General features: G+C 47.8%; 1 protein-coding gene across 6 annotated transcripts in view; it reads right to left on the bottom strand.

Moving 5' to 3' along the window:
- LOC135897443 (uncharacterized) overlaps positions 1 to 24,403 on the bottom strand; it is a 51,787-nt gene that overhangs the window by 8,431 nt on the left and 18,953 nt on the right. For 5 of the 6 annotated variants that reach the window (XR_011512202.1, XM_070534186.1, XM_070534189.1 and 2 more), the window contains 8 exons: positions 21,605 to 23,922; positions 18,981 to 19,135; positions 17,329 to 17,534; positions 16,476 to 16,527; positions 14,914 to 15,033; positions 12,877 to 12,996; positions 11,122 to 11,205; positions 6,561 to 6,644 (listed from right to left, as the gene is read on the bottom strand). Coding sequence is in view for 5 of the 6 variants with exons in the window: in XM_070534186.1 (XP_070390287.1) it covers positions 6,561 to 6,644; positions 11,122 to 11,205; positions 12,877 to 12,996; positions 14,914 to 15,033; positions 16,476 to 16,527; positions 17,329 to 17,534; positions 18,981 to 19,135; positions 21,605 to 23,922 (3,139 nt within the window). In the remaining variant the exon portion in view is untranslated. The remainder of the gene's footprint in view (positions 1 to 6,560; positions 6,645 to 11,121; positions 11,206 to 12,876; positions 12,997 to 14,913; positions 15,034 to 16,475; positions 16,528 to 17,328; positions 17,535 to 18,980; positions 19,136 to 21,604; positions 23,923 to 24,403) is intronic. The other variant, XM_070534188.1, reaches the window with a different exon arrangement.

Raw genomic sequence — 24,403 nt, 5'->3', positions numbered from 1 at the left:
CATTCCGCCTCATGATTCTGCGGCACCCTCCTCCTCCGCTTTCCTCCTCGCACTGTTTTAGCTATCACCGTCTTTCATTCCCCGTTGCGCTCAGCGTTCGCTTTTTAATCCTTCGCTATGCTCGTTCATTCGGTTGCGCCGACGCTGAACGCAGGAACGGGCGCCTAAAAGCTGCAGCATAGAGAATGGATTCCAACAAGAGGGGACACTCGGCGAAAACTGGCAACCGGAAGTACGTCGCGCTAGCATTAATGACAACCGTTTGTTGCAGCGAGAGATGGGAAAAAGTCATTTGAAGTGAAGTTAACAGATATTCTTTCATTTTTTCTATTCTTTCCCGGCAAAAGTAAAAATATGTGCGTATAAGTTAAGTTATACTTTACGACTTACTTCTCTTGCGTTACCTAGAGATAGGCCAATGACGCGCCAGATGCATGCGTCATGCGTCAGACACGCCGCCGAAGCGAGCGAGGCCCGCTGTGCATTGTTACGTTTCGCCTACGACGCACGGTATAGCCGGCGCAGATGCAACGGACGCCGGGGCTTCATTCAACGCGGCGGACATTTTGGCCCGTTCAGCGCTGCCGTAACGCTTCCTGCCAAGCGCGTCCAGGCACGTTTCAATGCCACGTGTCTTCGTGTGTGTGTGTGAGTGTGTGTGCATGTTGGTGCGCACGCTTGTCAAAGCGCGGCAGCCGGGGAGAGGAGCTCCCCAACTGTGAAGCGAGGAGTTCTGACCGGCACCGGCCCGGCGTATGCGTCACTTCTTGTCTCAACGTGTCCGTGCCCCGCCGTCACGGGCGCCTCTCGCAAGCCGTTCCTTCTTGCCCTCGACTCCGAGAGTATAAAAGCAGCTGCCCCCGGACGCCAAGAGAGAGGCTCCGAATTCTTCCGTCGAGTAACGTGCTCTCCCGTCTCTCCACTTCGGTCGACCTGACCGGCCGCTCTTTTGCGATGCTAGAATAAACAAGTTGTTCTGTTAGCAGTTGACTCATGCTTTGCCAAGACCTTCGGATGCTTCCAGTTGTGCCCCAGGCCGCCAGGCCAACGCTACCCTTGGGGCTTGCGACCCAGATTGCAACAGCATGTGAGCGTTCGCGACCCGTCCGCCTGTTTTTCTTTTTCTGGATTTAGCCTGGTTTCGTGGGCTCCCGGCATATTCCTGCGTTCCTTCTGTACTTGTGACGCAGTTAGTGAAAAACAGCTCAACCACCTGGCGCAGTTGATTTGTGTTAATGACTCGTACTGGGAGATGTTTGCGACGCTTTCTGCGAATCCAACATTGTTGTTACTAATTTCGGTAGATTTTGGGCACGCTCGCTGCGCCTGATGTTGTGATGCAGAGGAAAGCAGCTTGGTCACGTGAAGCAGTTCTTTCGCGTATACTGAATCTTACTGGGACAAGTTCGTGACGCTTTCTCTGACCCTCAGCATAATTGCAAATAATTATTTTATTTTTGGGATAATTTTGAGGCACACTCGCCGCACCTGTCGTGACGGAGTGATATGCAGCTCGGCCGTGGTTATGAAATTAGTTTGGCGTGTACCGAGTCTTAGTGGGACAAGTTTGTGACGCCTTTTTATGGCCCCGCCACAAAATATGCCTTCTTTCGGTACTCACGCTTGTCGAAAACGCGATGAGCGATTGCCAAGAGGGATAACACGGGGGTGTGTTGCTTGCGCTGGCAGAACGTGCAAAAGATAACCCCCACAGAGCTCAAACACCAGGGATTTGTAACTCAAAAATTCGGTCTTCCGAGCGACTGAAAACGGGCTTTTCACCCAAGAATTTGTCTTGAGTGCGAGTAGAAGGAATTTTGCGAGCGTCCAGCGTTGTCTGTTTGAGAGCCTGTGTTGTGGCTATCTCTGTGTAAACGTAGCGTACTATCGCGTCGATTGAAGTCATCTTCTTTTTGAAACGCGCAGTCACCCATTTGATTATTTTTTTAAAGTGCAGAAAATAAGGCCAGCGAATGGGGGAATGCTTGCAAATCGGATGTTTTCGTGGTATGCACGGCACTGTTTGGAATGAGGGGGATATTTTCTACGCCATCTGTGTAAAAGCAAAGTGCTCTTGCTTGTGATGCCGCCCATGCACCATTTTCGCAATTTTCGCCTCTATAGGCATTATTCCTAAAATGTGGTAAAACCAAAATGGCATATGCTTGTAATTTAATTAATTTAAGCTGACGTCGTCCGGTCGAGATTCGTACGCAAACTACTGCTGCTTACGTGGTTCCACAACGTTGGATGAATGAATGAAAAGCCCGGAAGGAGCATTTATATAGGGTGAAATAAACAGTTCCTCATTTCACAAGGCGTTATGCGTCTTCTTCGTGAAATTGCACGAGGCACATATTCTAAAGAGGTATCTAGAAATTGTTCGCAATTATTTTTTACTTAACAGCACAAGTATTCCGCAATAAGACCGGGCGTGGGCGAGCATTAGAAGCAAAAAAAAAATAAAAGCAGTGTTTATCAGCGCCGCCGGTTCAACGCGTTCCAGCTAGCGTTCAAAACGCGCGCACCCAGAACTGAAATCGAAGGGTGGTTCAGGGATTAATGCGGGCGGCTTGGTGCGCTGCAGTCAATTCGGCCGCTATTCTCTATGGCAGTGTCCGCTCTTGTTAAATCCCTTTTCTATGGCTGCGCTGTAAAATACCCCTGGAGTGTCCATATGTTTCTTATCGCAATGAAACACGTTGATTTATTCTACACTGAATTGTTGAAATGACAGTGTACCCACACGCACATTGTGCTTGGAGCCAACCATGACGGCAGGGCCACGAGATACCACTCTGCTTAACCTAAATAGTTGCTCAAGCTATCTAGGTAGATTATTTTCCACTGTTTCTTAAAATAATAATATCTAAGAAAATTACTTGAGCAGTGCAATGCAGTTGTGCACCTAGCATGAACTTCTTAACTAATGAATGCTTGAAAACACATGCACTGTCTATCGCTAGTACAAAATAAAATTAAAAAAATAAAATTTGCGGAAACTGCTCTGGAATTGTGTAAGTATGCGTCAGCTTATCTGCAAATTTCAGTTGGACGACCGCCTAATTTCAGGTTGGCCAACACCAAATTTCAAGCTAACCAACCCCCAAATTTAGGTTGACGCGCCTCGAAATTCCAGTTGGGCCACCACTTAATTTCATTTTGGCCGAAATCAAAATTTGAATTTAGCCCAACCTCAAATTTCAGTTGGCGAACCCCAAAATCTTAAGTTGGCCCACCTCCAAATTTATCTTGGCCCACCGTCCAAGTTTAAGTTTCCTCACCCTCAAATTTCAAGTTGGCCCACCCTGAAATGTAAGTTGGCCCACCCTAAAATTTAAGTTGGATTACTCCCAAATTTACGTTGGCCCACCCCCATATTTCAAGTCGGTCCACCCCAAATATTATTTTAACCCACCCCCACATTTCAGGTTGAGCCACCTCCAAGTTTAAGTTGGCCCACCCAAAATTTCATTTAACCCACTCCGAATTTCAAGTTGGCCCATCTCCAAATTTAAGAAGGCCCTCCTCCATATTTCAAGTTGGCCGTCCTCCAAATTTCAAGTTGGCCCGCCTCCAAATTTCAAGTTTTCCGGCCCGGAAACTACAGTTTGCCCACCCCTACCATAAGCATCCCTATGTATTTTCTGTGGAGCCCTATGTAACCCTATGGGTCTTCTTTCAGATCAATTTCTTTGCTTTGAATTGTCCCTGATCGCTTATAAAGCTACCAATCATCTACGTTTACGCTATTATAACTATTGAAAGCCTTAAATTCGCAAATTGCGCATTTTTGTGTAGACGCAAGCCATTACACTTTTCGCGTGACGGGCCCTGGGGTGTTTGCCAAAGAATGCTGAGGCATAAAACGGGGTCAATATAATACTGGAGAGCATTTTTCTAGTTTTTTTCTCACTTGCCTTCGTTTTCGATTCATGCTCGGTTTCTCAGACATGAACACGCACAAACTCGCCCATCTATCGGGAAATTTGATTATGGATTGACAGTTTCCGAAAGTTTTGCGTCAAAATTAACATATACGAAGCCTTAGCGATATCTCGGGTTAAGCGAGGCAAAATCCATCGCTTGCTATAGTACCAACTATATTGACAAGCTGGTTAACGGTTGCCCATGAAAAATTAAAAAGAAAGAAAGAAATGTACTGTTGCAATTTTCGTGAAGGAAACAGTTAAAAATCCCGGAAATATCAGATTTATGCAGAGCCATGACTGCATCGTGCGTCAGGTCCGCGATTGCACGTCCTCCGCACGCACCTTTAGCCCTACTTGCACGGCTTGTTTCGAAAGACCCCTCGCCCCCCCCCCCCCCCCCTCCCGACGTGTGTTCAGCCAGGTTTCGTTGAAAAGAATGATTTGAGAAACCTTATGGCGAATGAGACACTGCAAGCTCTCCTTCACCTGAAGCTTGGTCTGGCAGAGAGTGGGGACTGCTGCAAAGATTTTCAGCCAGATGAACATTTGTGTCGCGTTTCAACTCGACATTTCAATATGGTCCATGTGACAGTGGAAGTTTATTCAAATGGGGCTAGATTGCATATTTCATCCATTTTCGTAAATCCCCAGTGAGTGAAAAATCAACAGGTACTCTACACAATGTCCTTTTTTCCCCGTTCTTTGTTTTAGTCAAGCAGCTACATTTTACGTGGAAGTTGCGATTGTTTCATGGTACTTCTTCAACGTTGCAAAATACAATGATACGCTCTGTAAATATATGAAAAACGATGTTAGTCCAGAGTGAAGACGGCTAGGCAATTATTCAGCAAAGGTCGGCCAGTGATTGACTTGCCAACGTCAGGATGATAACTCGTCGGTTTTCATACCGTACTCTTGCCACAACTTTCTTCCCTATAAATTTTGTGCCTATGAGTAATTTCAATTATAGCGTGCTTTTTATATGCTCGTACTTTATTATCATTGTAATTTCTCATTTGTTGTCTGACTAGTCATTACATTGCACATTGTTCATGCGTATTTTCCAGCTCTGATGAAGAAAAAAACACTGCATCCGATACATAATAAAAGCTTGCGGTACTGTTACGTCCATATTTGATTGTTTTTGCACACATCGCAGTGGTGGTTGGGCAAAGAGTTCTTGTCAGTTTGGAAAGGTACATATATAGTTCTACTGACTTCTTATTTTGATGTATAGTGCTTCAGTTTCTTAGATAAAGGGATTTACTTTGTACTTCATGACAGCCATGCGCGACCTATATAAATCGATTTTGTGTTTCCTAGCGGAATTACATTTCTTTATTTTTTTTCATGTCACACTGAAAATGAGTTGCGTTAAACTCTTTTCGATACTAATACCACCTGTATATTTGCCAGCACCTTAGTCAGGTGGCAATTAAAGCTAAAAAACTTTAATTCATCTCTAATGTTGTGGTTCGTTCTGTTTGTTCCCATTGAAAGGCTACCTGCAGTCACAACTGCCGATTCTTCGCTCGAGAAAAGCGCGAGGATTCAAGTTTTCTTCAGAGTACATTGAGCCTTTAAGCGGCAGCATTTCCTAGCTCAACGTCGAGCTGCTTTCGGGTAAACAGAAGAAGAGAGCGGGAAGAAATGTTTATTTTATGACTGAAGTTTAGGGAATACATCCCTCTTAATTCCTTGACCTCGGGCTTCCTCTTGGGCACGCGATCGGGAACAGCCAGACTGATCCTCGATCTTGGCGCTGGCAATTGTTTGCTTGGCTCATTAGAAAAATGCCTCGGGTACAGTGAGGCGTGAACTAAAGGTAAGTAATATCGTGGTAAATACAAATGACGTCATGAGCAAGTCGAAAAAGAAATAGTTGCGCTCGTTGTAACAATGAGTGGTGTACAAACCCACGTCTGAGTGGCAGCTCTCAAGAGAATTCTTTTCGTGGATCTTGAGGCCAGTGTTGTGCTGGTTGCATGCGGCTGAAGTAATTTTGGCGCCGAAAATGCGCGGCGAGATTTCGACACCAATTACACCGCATATAAGACACCTGTAGGACATCATCAAACGTCCAGGCTATATCTTTGGCTACTCTTCACCTTTGAAAAAAATGAGTTTGGCTATTTTCGGGTGACATTTTGAGATCGTTTGGCTGTTATTCTGGGGGGCCATCTGGCAACCCTGCTCGCGGATCAAGCAAGAGCCATCTCGACGTCGCGCACGACGGAGCGTGTTGGCCGCGTCCGCATATTTTGGCTGTGCGTCGAAATATAGACGCTGTTGTACGCACCAACGTGACGTAGCGTGAGGGCGCGCACGCGCTCACGCTATGTCGGACTAAACACGCGCCTTGTGGCTCACCGCATCAGGATATTTTGGCTGTGCCAGTGCGTCGAAATATAGACGCTGTTGTACGCACCAACGTGACGTAGCGTGAGGGCGCGCACGTGCTCACGCTACGTCGGACTAAACACGCGCCTTGTGGCTCACCGCATCAGGATATTTCGGCTGTGCCAGTGCGTCGAAATATAGACGCTGTTGTACGCACCAACGTGACGTAGCGTGAGCGCGCGCACGCGCTCACGCTACGTCTGGCTAAACACGCGCCTTGTGGCTCACCGGTGGTCGATGTTGAGGAGATATGAAGGCAGGTACGTCGCCACAAATACTGCCGCGTAAGCAGCGCAGGCAAATTGCACGCCTCTGCGAACATGAAAAAAAGTGTAATGTGCAGTCGTTATGTGAACCTTCAATCTTCTAATTGGCGGCAATGAAGAATAACAGTGGCGTTAGCCAAGTTGCGCCAGCGTTAATGTGGCAACGTTTGACAAGGACTGAAATTCCTGTACACTTAAAGGGAAGCTGAAGCGGTTTTCAATTTCCATGAATTGCTGGGATTGGGAAGAACAGACCTAATAATTTACTTTTCCGAAATTTTTTTCTTCGTTTTGTTAATATAAGGGGCGGAAATCGCTTTCTAAATCACCATCGCGGACACGCCCCCATCGCTTTCCGGAGCGCCGGGTGAGGAGGGTACCAGTGGAGAGAACCGGCGAGAGTGACGTCACTGGCGGGGACAGAGCTGCCGGACCGGCGTGGCGCTGGCATGCCTCTTTCCGTCCTGCGCTTTACTGAACGACGCTACGAGAGATCTGCCGCCGCCGCCGCTCACGTTTGTTTTGCGATTTTCGTAGACTGTTCTTTCCTTCTGTGCTGCGTGAGCGCCTACAGCCAAGGGCGCCCAACATGCCCTCGTTCTGTGCAGCAATCGGCTGCGCGAACACACGCGGGCAAGACGATGTGGTGTTTCACAGGTTCCCGAAGCACAAGAAGCTTGCAGCGCAGTGCGGTGAGGAGAGATAAGTTCGTGCCGACGAAATCAACTGTGCTGTGCTCGGACCATTTCCGCGATAGCCGGATGGGCAACCAGCGCTGAAGCTTCGCGTGCCGACAGCAGCGCCGTAACACACAGCCTAGCGAGCGGTAGACACAGTTTCCAGTAGCACACGCAGTGATTTCGTGTCAGCAAATTCACCGATTGTCTTGAGTCACACTTTTCACGGCTCCTCAAACGGCAGGGAACCGACGTGCTAGGACGTAGCAGCGCATGCGCTCTACGCAGCGCGCATGGCCATGGACAGAACTTGGCTGGCCGCATCGGGCTAGACAAACACTGATACAGGCGCACGTTTTTTATCGCTAAATATGTCGTGCCATCTTCGTAGCCTCCCTATCGGACGGTTTCAGCATATTTTAGTAACGCATGAAAAATGTCGTAGCGCCTCCTGGCCAGCGCTGGTTCCCCATAGCCTTACGACAAATGCGGAAACGCGTTGTTGCTAGCGTTGCTATACTCCGTTTCATACATCAGGTGCAACGCTGTGGAGGCTTGAGATACTTCTTGCAGTGGATGCGTTCGCACTTAGCAAAAGTTCGGTTTTGATTTTTGAGAAAACTTTTCATATATCAGCTCAGTTCTGAATGAAAAAAAAAGAATTTGCCCATAGAAACCATCCGTGTACTTATACGGCTGCTAACACGTTCTTTTAAATCAATTTTCTTTTCGGCATTCTTTAATTGCAGCCCGTCGCGGCAGCTTGACGTGCATGCTCGCGCGAGCAAATGCCGCTGGCACGCTGCGAACCATAGACGGAAACGCGCGCAGTAATAAATTTTGGTAACCGGACTTCGTGCGTAGCTTCCACAGCGTTGCACCTGAGGTATAAATTTGAGTATAGGCTTGCCTCGTGACATTCGACGTACGGTTGCAGTTACCATGTTTACCACACGGCGGTGCTAAAACTGCCTAATATCTTTATGTCAACACTAGCATGGAGCGCGCATACCGATTCTTGATCGAGCCACAATCGCAAAGTCGTCGAACCATATTCTGAATATTGCACATATAATCCCCCTGACCATCTCGATCTGGATGTGTATGATAAGCAACGTCCATGACTGTACCTCGCAGCACTGCATGTGCGCGCTTTGAAACGCGGCACTTATGTTCGCGATCGTGTATCAACGCTCAGAAAACCACAGGACTTCAGACAAGCAGCGGCAAGGTGCTTGACATCGCGGAATTGTACCCGTGTTTACAATCTAATGAGAAGTTAGTGCTTCGGCATTCTTCCAGCAGCAAGTTCCCAGTGACACTTTAGCGCATTTTTTCTCCCGTCATTGGAACGTGCAGCTACATGAAAAAAAAAAGCATACGTAACAGCTAAGATTTCCAGCGCGCGAGAAGGTGTGCACATCGCTCTCGCTTTTGGCACACTCAACATCGTCGTTGCCGCCGTTGCCGCCATCGTTTTCCGTATCGGTTGTCGGTTCGAACATGTACGGCGAAAATACAAGCTGTCCGAGACAGCGAGAACGTTCCATAATGCTTACAACTCAGCTATGCAGCCAGAACAGAACAGCGTGCTACCCTCTCAAACGGCGGCGCCGACCGGCGACTGCCGCCACTGACGTCACAGCGGCTCCGACCAATCACGGGCAACAGCGGCGTTCGCGCGATACCCTGAGGCGCTGGTGCGCGTTTTCATGAAAAAACAGCCGCTTGCGCTTGTTTCTGCCCTTTTTGAACGAGATGTTCGTGTTCAGGGGACTCAAAACTGTAGAATGCCGCAGAGAACTCATTTTTTTCGAAAAGTGTTTCAGCTTCCCTTTAACCCGGCGTTTACAAATTTCACGACTGTGGGCTGCTGCTCGTAATGTGCCTAACCGCTTGTTTGATAAACCATAAATTCAATAAATAATAAGGTGCCATGGCATCATGACAATCGCTGTTAAACCTCGAGTTCGGGTAGTTCTTGCTACTCCTAATAAATAGTTTAGTGGGTTATGCCGTGGAGTTATTCAAAAACAAAGCAAAACACAGCCCTGCTCTAAGAGGCAGGCTCGTCGTTAAGGGTGCGGTACGCGGGTTGTATATAAAATTCCCCCTTGCGTGCATCAACTATAGGACAAATGCGAAGGTGTATCAGCAACCACCCACGTGATCATGCGGCTTCGCCTAATGACTCTCCGCACAGTCATCTTGCTACCCGTTGTCAGAGCTGAGATTGCATCCGGATCTTTGAAAAGCGCGAGGTTGTTATAAAGTGTAGCGCGAATAACGGGCATGCGAGATTTTGGAGACCTTTAGCATTTCGGACATGCGGGAGTTGTGGATCAACTCTCTGTCCCTTTTCGTATAGTGACAAAAGAAATAGAAGATATGTCCTGCTGGTTACTGTCCATCGGTGACGTGTCACCTTCCTCGAGCATTTATACGCCACTTCACTAAATAAAGGATTTATTTGTTAGTCTATGCCTCTATTATTTGGTTGTAAGCCTTTGGTCCTATACGCCTCTTTTATGTGTCCGGTGTCACGCTCTTTAAAATTCTGTTGTTCGACAATGTGCACCTTAGGGCACGCTATCTCAAGGGTGAGTGGCGCTATTGATGCCACACTTTGTATAATGCGCGGGCTATTTTATAATAATGAAGGCCGCCGCGTTTGGAGGGCGAAAAATGCAACTGCCCTGGTTAACGGCTGTAAATACTGAAATCCGTCGAATCCCATCACCCGTATGGCCTGGAGATTCTAACATACGTAAACGCTTTGTTACTAACAGGCATTGGGTAGCTAATTTATCAAGTTTAGTTCAACTTCGTGAACGGGCAGGGACTGTTTATTGCTTATCTAATTATTAATATACATGGTGTCACAAGTATGATGCACCATGATTTAAATATTTGCAAATACCGGGTAGCTGGACAGAACCAAGACAATGTTGTTTGGCGTCGATTGGAGATATTGAGATTAGTTTCTGCATTCAACCTAATTACATAATAAGTCCTAATTATTTATTATCAAATATTATCACTAAATAAATAGTGTCAATGAGAAAATTGTAAAGCCACACCGAAAACTCCCGATACAGCTTTCTGTTTCTCAGTGCGTGCTACGTAAAAGCATGTTTCTCGAGCGTTAAAGAAGCCCACGACTACACGCAAACTACCTCGAGCGGCCAGCCGCGCGACTGGCCGTTTAAGACTAATTACGTAATTAGGCGGAATGCAATAAATAATCTGAGTATCTCCAAGCGACGGCAAACAACATTACCTTGGTTCTGTCCAGATACGTGGTACATGCATATCTTTAAATCTAGGAGCATGATAGCTGGCATACCCTGCATACCATATGTGTATATTGCTTTGCTCACCCTATATAAATAAATACAAAAGATGTATTCCATTCGCACAGTAAGCGAGGAACCAACACTGCAGCACTGCAAGGTGCACGGCGTGTCTCATAATCAGAAATTGGTTTTGGCACGTAAAGCCCCATAATTTGATTTTTAACAGCACAATGCACCACGGCCACAATGAGGTGGTAGAGTAATAACTTTACCTCCATGCACCTGACGACATCCTGTTTTGCAAATAGCCAGTAAGGAGAAATAGTCAGTTGCAGTAATTGCCGCGGCTAGAAACAAACTTGCAAACAAATAATTACGAACTTTCCTTTTTCCATCTTTTTTTACGAACTTTTGCTACGGAGTTTACGCGTGCTACATGCCTGGTGTGCACCGGCGGTAGATTCTGGATGTTATCTATGAGAACGATGTTTTATGATGTCGCGGCATGTTATATCAGTCACGTTATCAATCCGCGTAATCTGGGTCTCACCTCTGCCGCCGCTGCCCGTATGCGCGCTTCTCGCGAGCAGCTCTCTTGACGGCCAGGTTCTCCGACGAGTACGGCTCCGGATCACTGGGCCACGGGAGACGACGACACATTGCTCGCGCCCGACTTTTACGAGAATTGCGGACATTCCATAAGATTCACGTTAACTATCTCTAACCTTTTATAAAAACCTCTCTAGTAAACCCGCTGAACTTCGCTGTCAACTTTTCCGAGGTATACTTATATGGCTTCCGTTTCCCGATACTCTCGTGTAACTTTTGGGCTTCGCCGATTTCTTTGTTTCTTTTTATTCAAGCACATGTGAATTGCACATGTTTCATGGTTTGGCAAACGTTCAGATGAGCGAGTGAGTGATTTTTTTGAATAAAACTAGAAATCTTGGAAACTCCACCTACTGAGCTCCTACACATAGTCAAATGATTCATGCTTATGAACTTCATTTTTTTTTACCGCAACGTTGTCACTATAATCGCATGAAAATTACGTATTGATGGATGGTTTAGCAACGATCGCAAGTCGAGAGTTAGAGATTTTTAACTGCTAGTCGTAACCGGATTTTTTTTTGCGAATCGCTTTTCAGTTAGCTGTGCGGTTCTGCAATTTATTACTGCATATGCTGCTGTACTGAGTTCACGCTACGTTTCTATGAAAATTACTTTATTCATGGAGGATTTAGTCAGAGTGGCTCATAAGTTGAGATTGAATCGGGTTATGACTGCTCATTGTAACAGCAATCACAAGACAATTCTTGTTATTACTAACAGCTATAACTCATGCAGCTGTCTCAATACGATGCACAGGAATGTTGGTCAATGCAAAAAGAAAGAAATCGCAGATATATGCAAGTGCAAGCCATCGAAATATCAATGCGAGCGAAGCTGTATAAAGAAGCTCTCGTACCCTGTGGAAGTTTTCCTATTCTAGCTTGCCCTTGCCCAAAACATTGCAAACGTCTCACATCATTCGGCAGAATTTCCTTCGTTATAACCTAATGCTTTAGGCGGGCGCTTCGCAATATCAGAGCTTAGTGCTTTACTGTAAGCTACACCCGAGGTATGTTCTCGTAGTCCGCGCTGCTGGCTGTTCTACGTCGACATTTGATGGCGACCGCATCACCATGCGCCGCCGCAGTTCGAGGATCGTTGCGGAACTCCGCTTAAGACGCCAACAGCTACGAAATTCTGGGTCGTGTAAGAAAGCCTAGGTTCAGATAATGTAGATTCAGAACAGTCCAGCTGCAAAATTACACAAATGAAGAACGAGTGAATGCGCCGCGAAAGGCTCGGAAAACTCGGCGTTCATGACAGCGGAACTGGAAAAAAAAAATGTCCGCCATTATAAGCTCGCCGGAAGTGACGTGCAACCCCGACTGCGCGACTCCCCGGCGTGACCTCCGAGATTAGCCACCGCCTCCGGCCTTCCGCGGGGCGCGTAAGAATCTCAGAGGTGGCATGAGACTTGCATTATAGCCGCTAACCACTAGGGGCACGCGTAGTCGGCTTGGGCGCTCCTAAAAGCCTGATAATAATAATAGAAGTAACAAGAAGAAAAGCGAGGCAATTACCAGCCCTGTAACGTTGGCTAGATTGTTGCAATAGTGTTTACTGCCGAGTCATCAGCATTTCAGCCAAAGTGTTAAATCTGTTTCCCTTCGGTATTTTAACAGCTTCGCCGCAACACTTGTAGAAATCTGCGAGAGGCCCGTTTACAAAATGCCGCGTGCAGTGGCTGCCTCACTGTGGCCTGACGTAGACCAACCAGATGACCGCGCTGCAGGTGACCAGCGCCAGCAGCACCCCGGGCAGCGTCACGATCGACCACGTGACGCCGGAGACGGAGCGCTGTGCCGCGCGCGACCTGCGACAGGAGTTCTTGCGTCACTGCAACGCTTGGTCGGTCAGTGGTGCTTTAAAGAAGTCCCAACCCAGTAGTCGCAGGCTTAGCGAAAGCTTCCGTCTCATTCGTATTAGATGAAATAACTTTGCATTTTATATATGCTACATATATATTATATTATATTGATGGGAGTATTATAAACCGCATTAGATTAGTACAATCACTACGTGATTTCTTGTCTGCCCATTAAACGTTCGCACCGGGTGAATATAATTCTCTACGTAATTTCTTTTTGTGCATATAGAATGCAATAGTGCTTGCATATTGGCAAATAAAAATACGTATAAAGTGCACTGCCAGTTAGGATTATTACAAAGATTTAATTTTAATCTTGGAAACCATAGTAGCAGACGAAGAGTGTGCATATTTATGTCGGAATTTGTATCGTGATTTTGTCACTTAATTGTCACATATGTCACTTAATTACAATAGGAAGCCAGTGCATGAGTAATGCCGTGCATTAGCAAAGTAGTATTAGTGCAGTGGTAGTAGTAGTACTCGTCTGTCGTAAATAATAATAATAATAATAATAATAATAATAATAATAATAATAATAATAATAATAATAATAATAATAATAATAATAATAATAATAATAATAATAATAATAATAATTCACGTACTAAATACATCTTTGTGTTTTGGCACGATCATTGGAAAGGAGCATTAAATGTTTGCTGTGGGATATTCGTCATAATACTGAACAATTTATCGAGAACCCCCAGCACCACTTCGTGACTCATATTGTGCTTGAATATACGTAACATGTGAGAGATTGCAGGTAGTGAAATGGTGAGTGAGCACTTGAACTGATTGTGTATACGTGCGAACGTATACGCAAGCTTCTCGAATTGATTCTCAAACATTCGTTGGGCTAATAGCTGCCAGTTGTGCTAAATTGTCTTGAGGAAGCCGAGTGGTCTCCAATTGAAAATCACAATCTCTTATTTGACTGGACTGTTCATCGTCAACAAACGAATGGGCTATTGGTTTTCACTGTAAGTACTTGCTGGCTAGGTTAATAGGCTCCTGGAAATCGATAACCATATGCAACTATGTAATTTTTCCATAAACATGTTCATTAAAGTTTGAAATGTCAGACATGTAGGAAAGGCTTCTTTGACAAAAGACGCGCTCTGTCTTATTACCATCGCTCCATCTTAACATCATGTCATGCTGTAGTTGCCATGCGCAGTGAAGTCCATATAAGAATGTGCACTTAAATAAAGAAGTTATAATAATATTTGGGGTTTTACATGCCAAAACCACTTTCTGATTATGAGGCACGCCGTAGTGGAGGACTCCGGAAATTTTGACCACCTGGGGTTCTTTAACGTGCACCTAAATCTAAGCACACGGGTGTTTTCGCATTTCGCCCCCATCGAAATGCGGCCGCCGTGGCCGGGATTCGATCCCACGACCTCGTGCTCAGCAGCCCAACACCATAGCCACTGAGCAACCACGGCGGGTTAAATAAAGAAGTTGAAAGTTATCTTCTTACATTGTGGTTCTAAAATATGTCCTTTTTTATCGGTGCTGTTTCCCAGTATGACAGACCAATTATCCTCAAATTACTGCTTTGGTCAATTTCGTTAACTCGAGCGGTACCTTCCGCGGCGAATACCGTAAGTCTCTCGCCAAACGTGGACACATGGACTATTACTCGCAGAAAGGAACCCCCGAGTCATCAGCACTTGGTGTTATGAAAAATTTCCTTCCAAACAAACATCCAGCGAAGACAGGCGTCTACAACATGAAATGTTGGGTGGGCAAAGAGTGACGTAGGCGACACGGATACGTCCCCTAGCTGAGCACTACCCCAACAGCATTCTAGCACGGCCACGGGGAATGCAGCCATAGTGGGACATTTGCACTTACGTGAGAGAGACGCCTCTCAGCGCCTGATTGTTGCCGCCCGTATGGTAGCTGCAGATGTTTCCCAGCACACTCATCAGCGACGGGCCCAGAATGAAGGCATTGTGCACGTCCACGCGACCGCTGCAAAACCAGGGCCTCGTACCACGTTATTACGAACATAATGAAGACCGGAGTATGTCCCTACTCTGCTAAGCGGAAGTGCCACGTGTGGTTACCTACGTGTGAGAAAGCAATCTCTTCGTTGGCTAGCTAGCCTATTGTTGAGGACACATGGTACTCTTAAACGTTCCTTGGTTCCGCACTACTACGAAGAAGGAGACGAAATTCGCGAGTAGATTTTCATTGGCGCCCCGTATACGGCCTACAGCGATGTCCACTGTTAAATCGAACACTTGAGCTTATGGATCACGTGTTGACTATTTCCCTTTGGAAAGCATGGAATAGCCTGGCTTCGGGGCAGATTACTTGTGGCGGGTGGCCCTGGCAACTTTCTACACACATTTTCAGTGCATTGGCCCGCCTTCATGCTAGCACTTGCAGCTCGAGCGCAAGCAAACTGACAACCGCTCATTGAACCGCCCTTCTTAATAACGGTGCGCACTGTACAGTCAACCGCAAAAGTTTACGGGACGCAGGATCTGCCAAGACGCTGAATTCGCGCGAAACGTGGTCACACAGCCTCGAATTAGATGTTTCAGCATGTAGTAGCCTTCGCCACCTACACAGTGATTCATTAAATACGAAGTGTCACGTCTTAACAGTGCAGGAATTTACATTTGAAGGGGAAACTGCATCCCGTAAACTTTTGCTGTTGACTGTACGTGTAATTCTGCGTTATACTCTGACGCAACGGTAACGCGCTCAAGTGTGCGCAGTCGCCGCGACAACGTTGCCTCGGCGATGATGAGGCCCTCTACATGCAGCCCGCTGCGATGGCGTAACCAACGGGAACAGCAGCGTTGGACGTCCTCGGATTCATGCGATGTGGAGATGGAGCTCGATTGCCAGAAAAAAGAATCTCAAATTTGCATTTTCTTGAACCTCAGGACGAATTAAACCTCATATGAGCCCCCCCGCCTTTGGCGTCGCGGATTTCAAAGCAATTTCTCGTATTTCGGCTGCTGCTGCTGCTCTGTGAAAACTGTCCGGAGCACTCTTAAGAATCCAATACTTGGCTAACTTGCGATGTGATGTAGTCTGTCTTTAAAGATTAAACACATAACAAGGCCCGCGAAGATGACGCCAAATTTCACGACGTCAAGGTGCAGGAACTTCAAGGCAGCGTCGCCACATGTCCTTCGTGTACGATTTTTTTCTGGCTAGCCTATCGCCTCCACCTCTCGGGGTAGGAGTGGAATTTTTTAATATATTGCAGTAGCGTAATATTAGCTGTATTTTGAATCATCTCAACCTAATTTTCTCTATAATGTCTCTTTATTTAGCAGTTTACTTTCTAGCCTGCAAGTTTGCTAATCAACCTATTCGACGTGTCAGTCACGATTATAAGTTAGAAAAAGAAAAAAAAAACAGCGCCACCTGCACAGGGCATGCACTGTACTCGCCTTCTGGTCTTCTTCTTGGTTTCGGTTCCAAACTGGCTCCCTATGTGGCTTGCTGCGAGGGAGAGGAAAGGCATGCTGAAATATCTTCGTGTCCGTGCTATAAAGTTGGGGTACAAAGCAGGATACAAGTCAATGACCACCTCATTGACAAAATTCCTCATCACTTCCGCTCCGATTGGGTCACACGGCTGGAACGGCCTCTCTGATTGGCCCAGAACAACGACGTTACGGATGTACCCCCGATGACGTGGGGACTTGTTAGCGCACATAGCTCCTACTTGACGAAATGAAAAAGTGGAAAATCCTAAAATTAATGTCAGTACTGCTTTAAAAATTGGAGGACGCTTAAGCTTCGCCTTCAAGAGCGGAACGCGAGAGCGTTCTCGTCGACCCGCCAAGGGGTGTAAGACAATGCCTACGGCACAGCGACTACGCGCCCCGCATCGGACGCGGTGAGCGTCGAGCAACGCAGCGTTCGGCGCGGCAACGAAATGTGCGCCTGAGCAAGCGACGCACGCCTGAGCCTTAGAAACAGCTCGTTTCTAAGGCAACACCGCATTCACTAGAGACGCTTTTGTACCGCTCTGAAGCATCGAACTCATGGCTGAGTGGTAGTGTCTCCGTCTCACACTCCGGAGACCCTGCTCCGATTCCCACCCAGTCCATCTTGCAAGTTGTTTTTTATTCATGAAATGCCTGCTGGGATTTATCGCTCACGGCTAACGCCACTGACGCCGACGCCGACACCGACACCTACGTCGACGACACCGGCTTTTCTGCGACACGAGCTCCTTAACGCTATCGCGTTAAAATGAATGAAGACTATGGAACGGTGGAGGCACGGCGCCCTGACCGGTCATGGACTGTCGGGCGCTGACGCCGCTTCGCGTGTAGAGCGTGTCGTCGAACCAGTGGCTTCGGGAGCCCATCGCGCGGCTCGGCGCGGTGGGACGGCGGCCCCGGTGCCAGCCGCTGCTCTCGCCGCACGACGACATGCTTCCCACGGAGAACTTGGATGGCCCGCTGGGCCCCCGGCTGCCAGTCGTCGTGTGCAAGGGGCTGCGAACGCAATCACGCATTATACCACCTGCGTTTAATGCGGATGTAACATTTTTTTCTCCTATTTGCTATATAATGTTTTGTAACATTGAACATTATTATTTGCTTGTTTAAATATTTCATTGTTCTCGCGAATTACTGATGATATATTATGTAAAAAGTGTAACAATTTTACTACTTTGTATATTTGATTGCTTGCCGCATATAATTAGTTCTTTTTCTAGTGTCTACATTGTTGCACTGTATTTGCATGGTGTTTGTAGGTTCTAGAGGTCTCACGGGAGTAACAACCACCGCGGGTTCGAGCTCAGCGAACCACAGGGCTGCGTCAGCCGTCAGCCTCTAGCGCCGCTGCTTGCTAGCTCAGGCCACAAGGGGCTACCGAGCGACGCACGCAAGAACACAGTAGAGAGTTTCAGTTTAGTTGACGCAAGGGGCTTGCGTACGCAAGAACTAGGGGTGACGGCACTGCGCATGCGCAGACCCCTGCGTCTGTGTCAGCGCATGCGCAGTACCGCAGCCCCTAGTTCTTGCGTACGCAAGCCGCTTGCGTCCCCTAAACTAAACCTCTCTAGTATTGCCCTGAGTTGACGGAAACCGTTTATTGTATCCGACGGCACTCGATACTGCACAAACGCCCGGTCCCGGGGCGCCGGGGAACCACAGGGGTCCCGCATCAAGGGCGGAAAATACAGTCAGGGGGCGCCTGCAGCACGTCGCAGCGAGAGCTCAGGCTCAAGCTGGGACACGCCGGAAATGTCCCGGTGGCTATGCTACTTGCTCTTGCACTTATATATATATATATATATATATATATATATATATATATATATATATATATATATATATATATATATATATATATATATATATATATATATTGCCCGAAGCACCTCCTTTTGCTACGATTCGCCACAACCGCCTAATGGGCATCTTGACATTAAAAAAAACTAAAAGTAAGATATTTATATAAAATGAAATAATTGAAGGTAGCGGATGAAAAATTGCTGGCGATTTCTCTACGCGACTCTAAGCAACATTTGCTTGGTCTTGTTCGGGTACAACGCTACGCGTTATTGAAAAGCTGCGCGCGTGCGATAGCTGGGACATCCTTCGTTGTATACACATTTGGCAGGCATAGGGGTACATTTCAGGACATAGGACGTCGCTATACGTGGCAGTCATTTACAGTAAACCCTGCAGCTATGCCTCATTGGCCGCAACGATAAACAAATTCGCGCAGAACTCGTCGCATTAAGGTTTTCTCTGGAATACGCTTAAACCACCCACGCAATTCCCGCCAGCCACCGAATTTATACTCGGGATTAATATATTAGGTAGTCGCTTCTGAGGCAATCTTGAAAAGTATCCGAGGCAATTTTGTACAGATCATAATGAACACGGATTCAGCACGAGGATGCAAGCCGCCTGGCGAGGCGTGCGCACCTGATGAGGGTGTATTTGCCAGGACCAAAGTCGACCGAGGAAGGCCGCCGGGCGAGGCGTGTCGGTGTGGCCGACGTCTTGAGAATCGTCGGCAAGCTCTTCCTCCCATGCGCGAGTCTCGGGCCCAGTTCTTCCAAGTGCGCCAAGGCCGTGGACTGGGACGCAATCGAACGGGTTAAACATCGCGGACAGCGCGAACGACCTCACCACCGGGACAAGGTACACAGCAGCGGCATAAACCCTGATCGCATTAGAAAAAAAAAGAAGAAAAAAAAAGCACAGTATACCGGCTCTTGGTGTCCTCGGAACTGCTCACTGAACACTGTCATTCGTTTGATTATATTTGCAATGACCATGCTCAACCTTCCGGTGGAAACGCATCTGCAGCAACAATAATTGGCGCATAGTTTTGTAAAAAACCACTAACCAATCACTAATCCGTTGAATCCACCCATTGCTCTTAAATTCATATAGTCAATATCAAGGGTTGATCGTATGCGAAGAGATAAATATTTCAAGCACGAAAGTGCACGGTAGATTTTTTTTTACAGCGATGCTATTATACTTGGACTATAATTGATCGAAAGCGATTATATGCATATATATAAATTAAAATAAAAGTTGGACGCAGCTTTTCAGCTTGCAGCCGAGCCTTACTCACCAGTGGTGGACGATCGTGATTATCGTTTTCAACTTCTTCACGACCTTTCACAAGTTTCTGCTGGCAGGGAAACACACGTGGCCTTTACAAGGTTTGATCCCCGAGCAGTGCCGTCAATTTGTGCACTATTTCAATCGGTTTTATGGCCGGACGAGCCAGATACTTTATAATAATACGTAGCGCAAACGACGGGTGCGTCCTTTCCATGGACATCGGATGACAGATTACTGAAGCAATGCGATGAGATCGGGCGGCTGCTGACGGCACTGCTGACTCACGTACCCTAACACACCCTCAGTAGACTGCGCGCACCAACCCATAAAACGAGGTGAACAAAAAATGGAAGTCTCATTTACATATGGTCCAACCTCATGCTTGAAAAAGCGTCCCGCAGCTTTACAAGTGTACTTTAGGAGCCACACACCTCAATGTCGTGAAAGAACTCAACAGGCTACAAAATGACATATTGATGTATTGAGGACAAACGACATACTGATGCGATAGGGGACATCATATGAGTAATGCGTGGCCAAATTTCAGGAGCATCAGTTAACGCTAAAATTCCCCTAACAAGTGCTGTCATCAACTGCCATTATCAACAATGCTTCCCAGTACCCTCAGATAATTCTAAATTAACCATCGAGCTCATATGTCGTGAAAGTGGGGGGAATATGAAAAGTAATGTGTGGCGATACTTTGCGGCTTATTTATAGGCCTCGAAAAATTATTCAGCTTTCATTTTCTAGATATCTTTATTCTTTAAACGAAGCACGTAGTTTCCGCAGTCTCCTGGTTGCACTAAACAAGCACTTGTTTTGTGCTTGCTGACAGTACCGGGCATGGTATGTGTAATGCGTAGGCAAAGTTCAAACTGTGAGGGGCAATTACAATCCTTGCAGTGAAATACGTGTGTAAGCGCTCCAGAACATCGTAACTGTGTTTCGCGAACCGCGAATAATTCCGCCCACTCTGCTGTCTTGAAGTTCACGATGTCCAAAGAGAACTACTGTACGACACCGACTTGATATTTGGTAGAAGGAGCAATGCTAAGGGTGATGTTCGGAGAAACTTTAGCGTTTATAACTTACGACTGTTGCGCATAATTACTGAACTCGCCACTTCTTTTCTACATTCATGGTTTATGCGAGGCGTCAGCGGTATCCCCAGTGAACTAAACGACTCATTTTGTTATAATGATTTCATGCAAACGAGGAGCAGTTTATGTGTCGTGTGTAGACAGAGTGAAATGAGTATTGCTTAACTAAGGCTTTCGTCCTAAGTTGCTTATGCAAGTGCTTCAGAGCGTTATCAGTGCATTTTAAGAAAGGTGTACAATTACTCACCTAAGAATTACCTATAACAACCACCATGATCGAATTTGCTGAATATAGGACTAACATTATGGTTGCGTGCATGCCAAATTAAATGCACGTGGCTGAAGTGGAGCCTTCGCTGAATATTCCTTGACCACGAAAGTGCGTTATGCGGGTAATGTTTCAAATGGGTTTGCGATATATGCGGGCAACGGTTTAAAATGCCGCGTCTATTTACGGATAAGTGAAGTTTGTAATGTAACTGCTCGAAATTGAAACAATTTGCTGGGGATTAGGCTGTGATTTTGCAAGATTGTACAAGTGTGCCGTCTTCCCTTCCCCCCTGCCCCCCCCCCTCCCACATTTGCGAGTTCAGTAATGTAGGGCAAGAACATTTCCAATACACGGCAGTTAAAGAAGCTTTCAGAACCAAGGTGCTACCAAGGCTCCTGCTTTCATGAACCTCTCCGCAGGTTTTCGTTTCTAAAACTCCGATGTAGGCTGGGTATCTTTGGTTGCTATACGAAGACGTCGGCATTCTGAAAAATTCTATATTATTCTACGGAAAGGCTAAAACTGACACTGGTTATTACGAAGACGTGTAGGCGGTTGCATACTAAGGCGCTCAACTCTGCGCTACGAAGGCTCACCTGTCGTTTCACTAAGGGCACCTTGTCGTTCGTTTGCGGTTCCTTGACGCCGGCTTCAAAGGACACGACAGATTGCTTTCGCTTCTCCTGCAACCTAAATCTGGCGCGAGAGTTGCCGGAAATGAAGCGTGGCGTCGGGGCACGAATGTCACTCGCAGTGGACGCCTTCGTTTGCTCCACCGGTGTAAATACGTCTTCCGTCGGCACCTCGGAAGCGAATCCGGACGCTGCTAGGAGCCCCGTCTGTGTCGCAGGGACGATTGACGTCACAGACGTCTTGAGAGCATCTACGGGGTTCGCGGCAGGCTGCTCGTCTTTTCCGTTCGCCACACTCTCCGGACAAACCGCCTGGCCGGACCCGAGCTTCGTCGCCATCTTGGTTTCCCTGTGTGCGCGGTCTTTGCCTGCCTTATTTCGGTCGGAGCTGCGGCGAGCGCGTTTAGGGGACGGCTTCGACGTACGGGGTTTCTCGGAGGGCTCCTTCACATTCGCGTCGTCGTCTTGTTCGCGCTCGAGCTTGGATTCCGACGCCGCTGCCGTCGCATTCACCTCCGGCTCGCTTGATTGCGGTTGCCCAGACGATGACGTTTTCCTCGCCTGCTCGTCGTCTGCAGAAGTACGACGCGTATCGTGGGCTCCTTCGGCGCCAGTCAGTTGCCCCGCATTAGGAGGCACGGCCGGTTGGCTCATTGCAGCGCTGCTCTTTATTCCTTCTTTTAGGAACGGAATAGCTTCGAACCCTATGGCCTCCTGATGTCGACCTCCTTCCGACGCGGAACGGGGAGCCGCGTTCAAATCTTCTGTCGCGTTCGTTAACTCGGTCATCTCGTTTGGAGAGCCCGCAGCTGCTTCTGACGGCTGATCGCTGGCAGGCGTGCCACCTTTAGAAAGCGTCGAGTCGCCGCAGGACAACTTCGAGCTAGTGCTATCCGCTCTCCTCTTAGCGGATCGCTTTCTTTTTTTCGTGCCTCTGATCTTGTCCTTCCCCGTGTGCGTCTTTTGACGCCCCTTCTTGCCACGTTGGGCATCTTTACCTGTCCTTTTAGCCGGTGCAACTTCGCTAAGCCCCGGAGCAGGCCTTAAGCAATTGCCTTCGACGATCCGCTGACCGAAGCTATTGTAGACTTGACCATGAGCGTCCTTCCCGACGTCACAGTGTGGCTTTTCGTCGACGCTGGTCACCCGATCAGAAGTCGGTCCATCGGTGTGGCGTTCAAGGTTAGGACCACCAACGCGGTCAGGCTCGGGAGGAACCGGCTTGCTGTCGGACGTGTGAGTGTCAGTGATCGTTGGGGTCAGGTAAGCAGCAGCAGAAGAAGCAGGCTTTGCTTGAGTTCCAGGCCGAAACTTTTGTATAGATGGAGTAACGAGCGTTTCAGTGTCCGTAATAGCGGCAGGGGTGTGGATCTGAGATGAGAGTTCGGGTTCGCGAGGACTCACAGTGCAAGCCCTAGTCGACGTGACCTTCACAAGCTTGGTCGTAACGGGTCTTTGATCTGAAGAGCGACTGTCGAAAGTCATCGTGCTCGAGCTAGAAACCTGTCCTTTATTCGCTGGGGCAACCTCGAGGTCAGACGACTCCACTACCGGAACCAGCGGAGTGGGCGTCTTGGTCAATGTGGCCGACGTACTGCTCTGAAACGACAGCTCGGGCTTCTGCGACGCTGCATCCACAGTGGCAGTGGCGACAGTCGCGGCATCGTCTCTGGCGGCTGGAGGTAGCGGAGGTGTCGAATGACCAAAGAATTCGCTTTCCGCATTCCCGAAGTTCTCGCTGCGGTGACCACGCGGGAGCCTGCTGGGCGACTCCGAAACAGGGCCCTCGGTGAGCCCGCTGCCCCTCGCTTCCGTCTGTTCCTCGTCACTTGCGACAGGTCCCGTACCGTGATGCGTGGGCGCATCCCTCGCGTTTTGGGCCAAATTGGACGGCGCTAAAGAGAGGCGCCTACCGATGAGCTTGCCGGCGAAGACGCTCATCCTTCGGTACCACGCGGGACGCGGCTTGCCCTCCGTGGTTGAAGTACTCGTGCCTTCGGTTTCCTTGGTGTTCGGGGTGTTATGGGGTTGCTGGTTTTCGCGCCAGAAGAAGACGTTGAAAGCGCGGCTTTTCCTTCGCGACACTTGCCTCGTCGCGGTTGTGTCCATGACGGAGTGCCCGGACCCGCCCGCTCTGCTGCTCCCTGGCGCGAATGGCTGGGAGACGCCGAACTGGGACACGGCCGATGCCTCGGGACTCCGCTGCAGCAGGTCGTGCCCCTTCCCCTCGCGTTCGGGCTCCCGCATCCGTAGCACCTTTCTCAATATGAGATTCAAGGTGCCTGCGGGGAGAGAATCGAGGAATTGCACTGCGTTGTGCTCCTTCATCTTGTAATGCGCCGAGTACAACTGGGTGAAGCTTGTAACCACATTAGGTCACACCGGAAAAGAACGACTTGCTCTTTATCGTCTGTGTCTGGTGTGTCCTATCGTGGTTAGTAGTTTTAAACGTGAAATGAGTGAGTGAGCAAACTGCGCTCGCAACACGTCAAAGAGTGAAACTTAAGGTATTTAGCGATATTGAGGTCGCAGACGAATAAGTTATTTAGGCGGCAGTAGTGACGATACCGGCGAACCACTGCGGCATGGAAAGTCAAGCACTGCTTGAGTCAATCCACTAATCAGACATGCGTAAACTTACATTCCAGCGAAGTTGGTTCTGATTAAACCTGAGCGTGAAGGTTTGATAATGTACTATTGTCACAGCAAGTACAATCTTATCTGAAAAGTACGTACGTCACGTGATCGAGGTGCTTTCGGCCG

This window comes from Dermacentor albipictus, chromosome 2 (genome assembly GCF_038994185.2).
Source record: "Dermacentor albipictus isolate Rhodes 1998 colony chromosome 2, USDA_Dalb.pri_finalv2, whole genome shotgun sequence".
NCBI classification, from domain to species: Eukaryota; Metazoa; Arthropoda; class Arachnida; order Ixodida; family Ixodidae; genus Dermacentor; species Dermacentor albipictus.
Note: the sequence above shows the minus strand (reverse complement) of the source record. Positions and strands in the feature narration are given on the sequence as shown.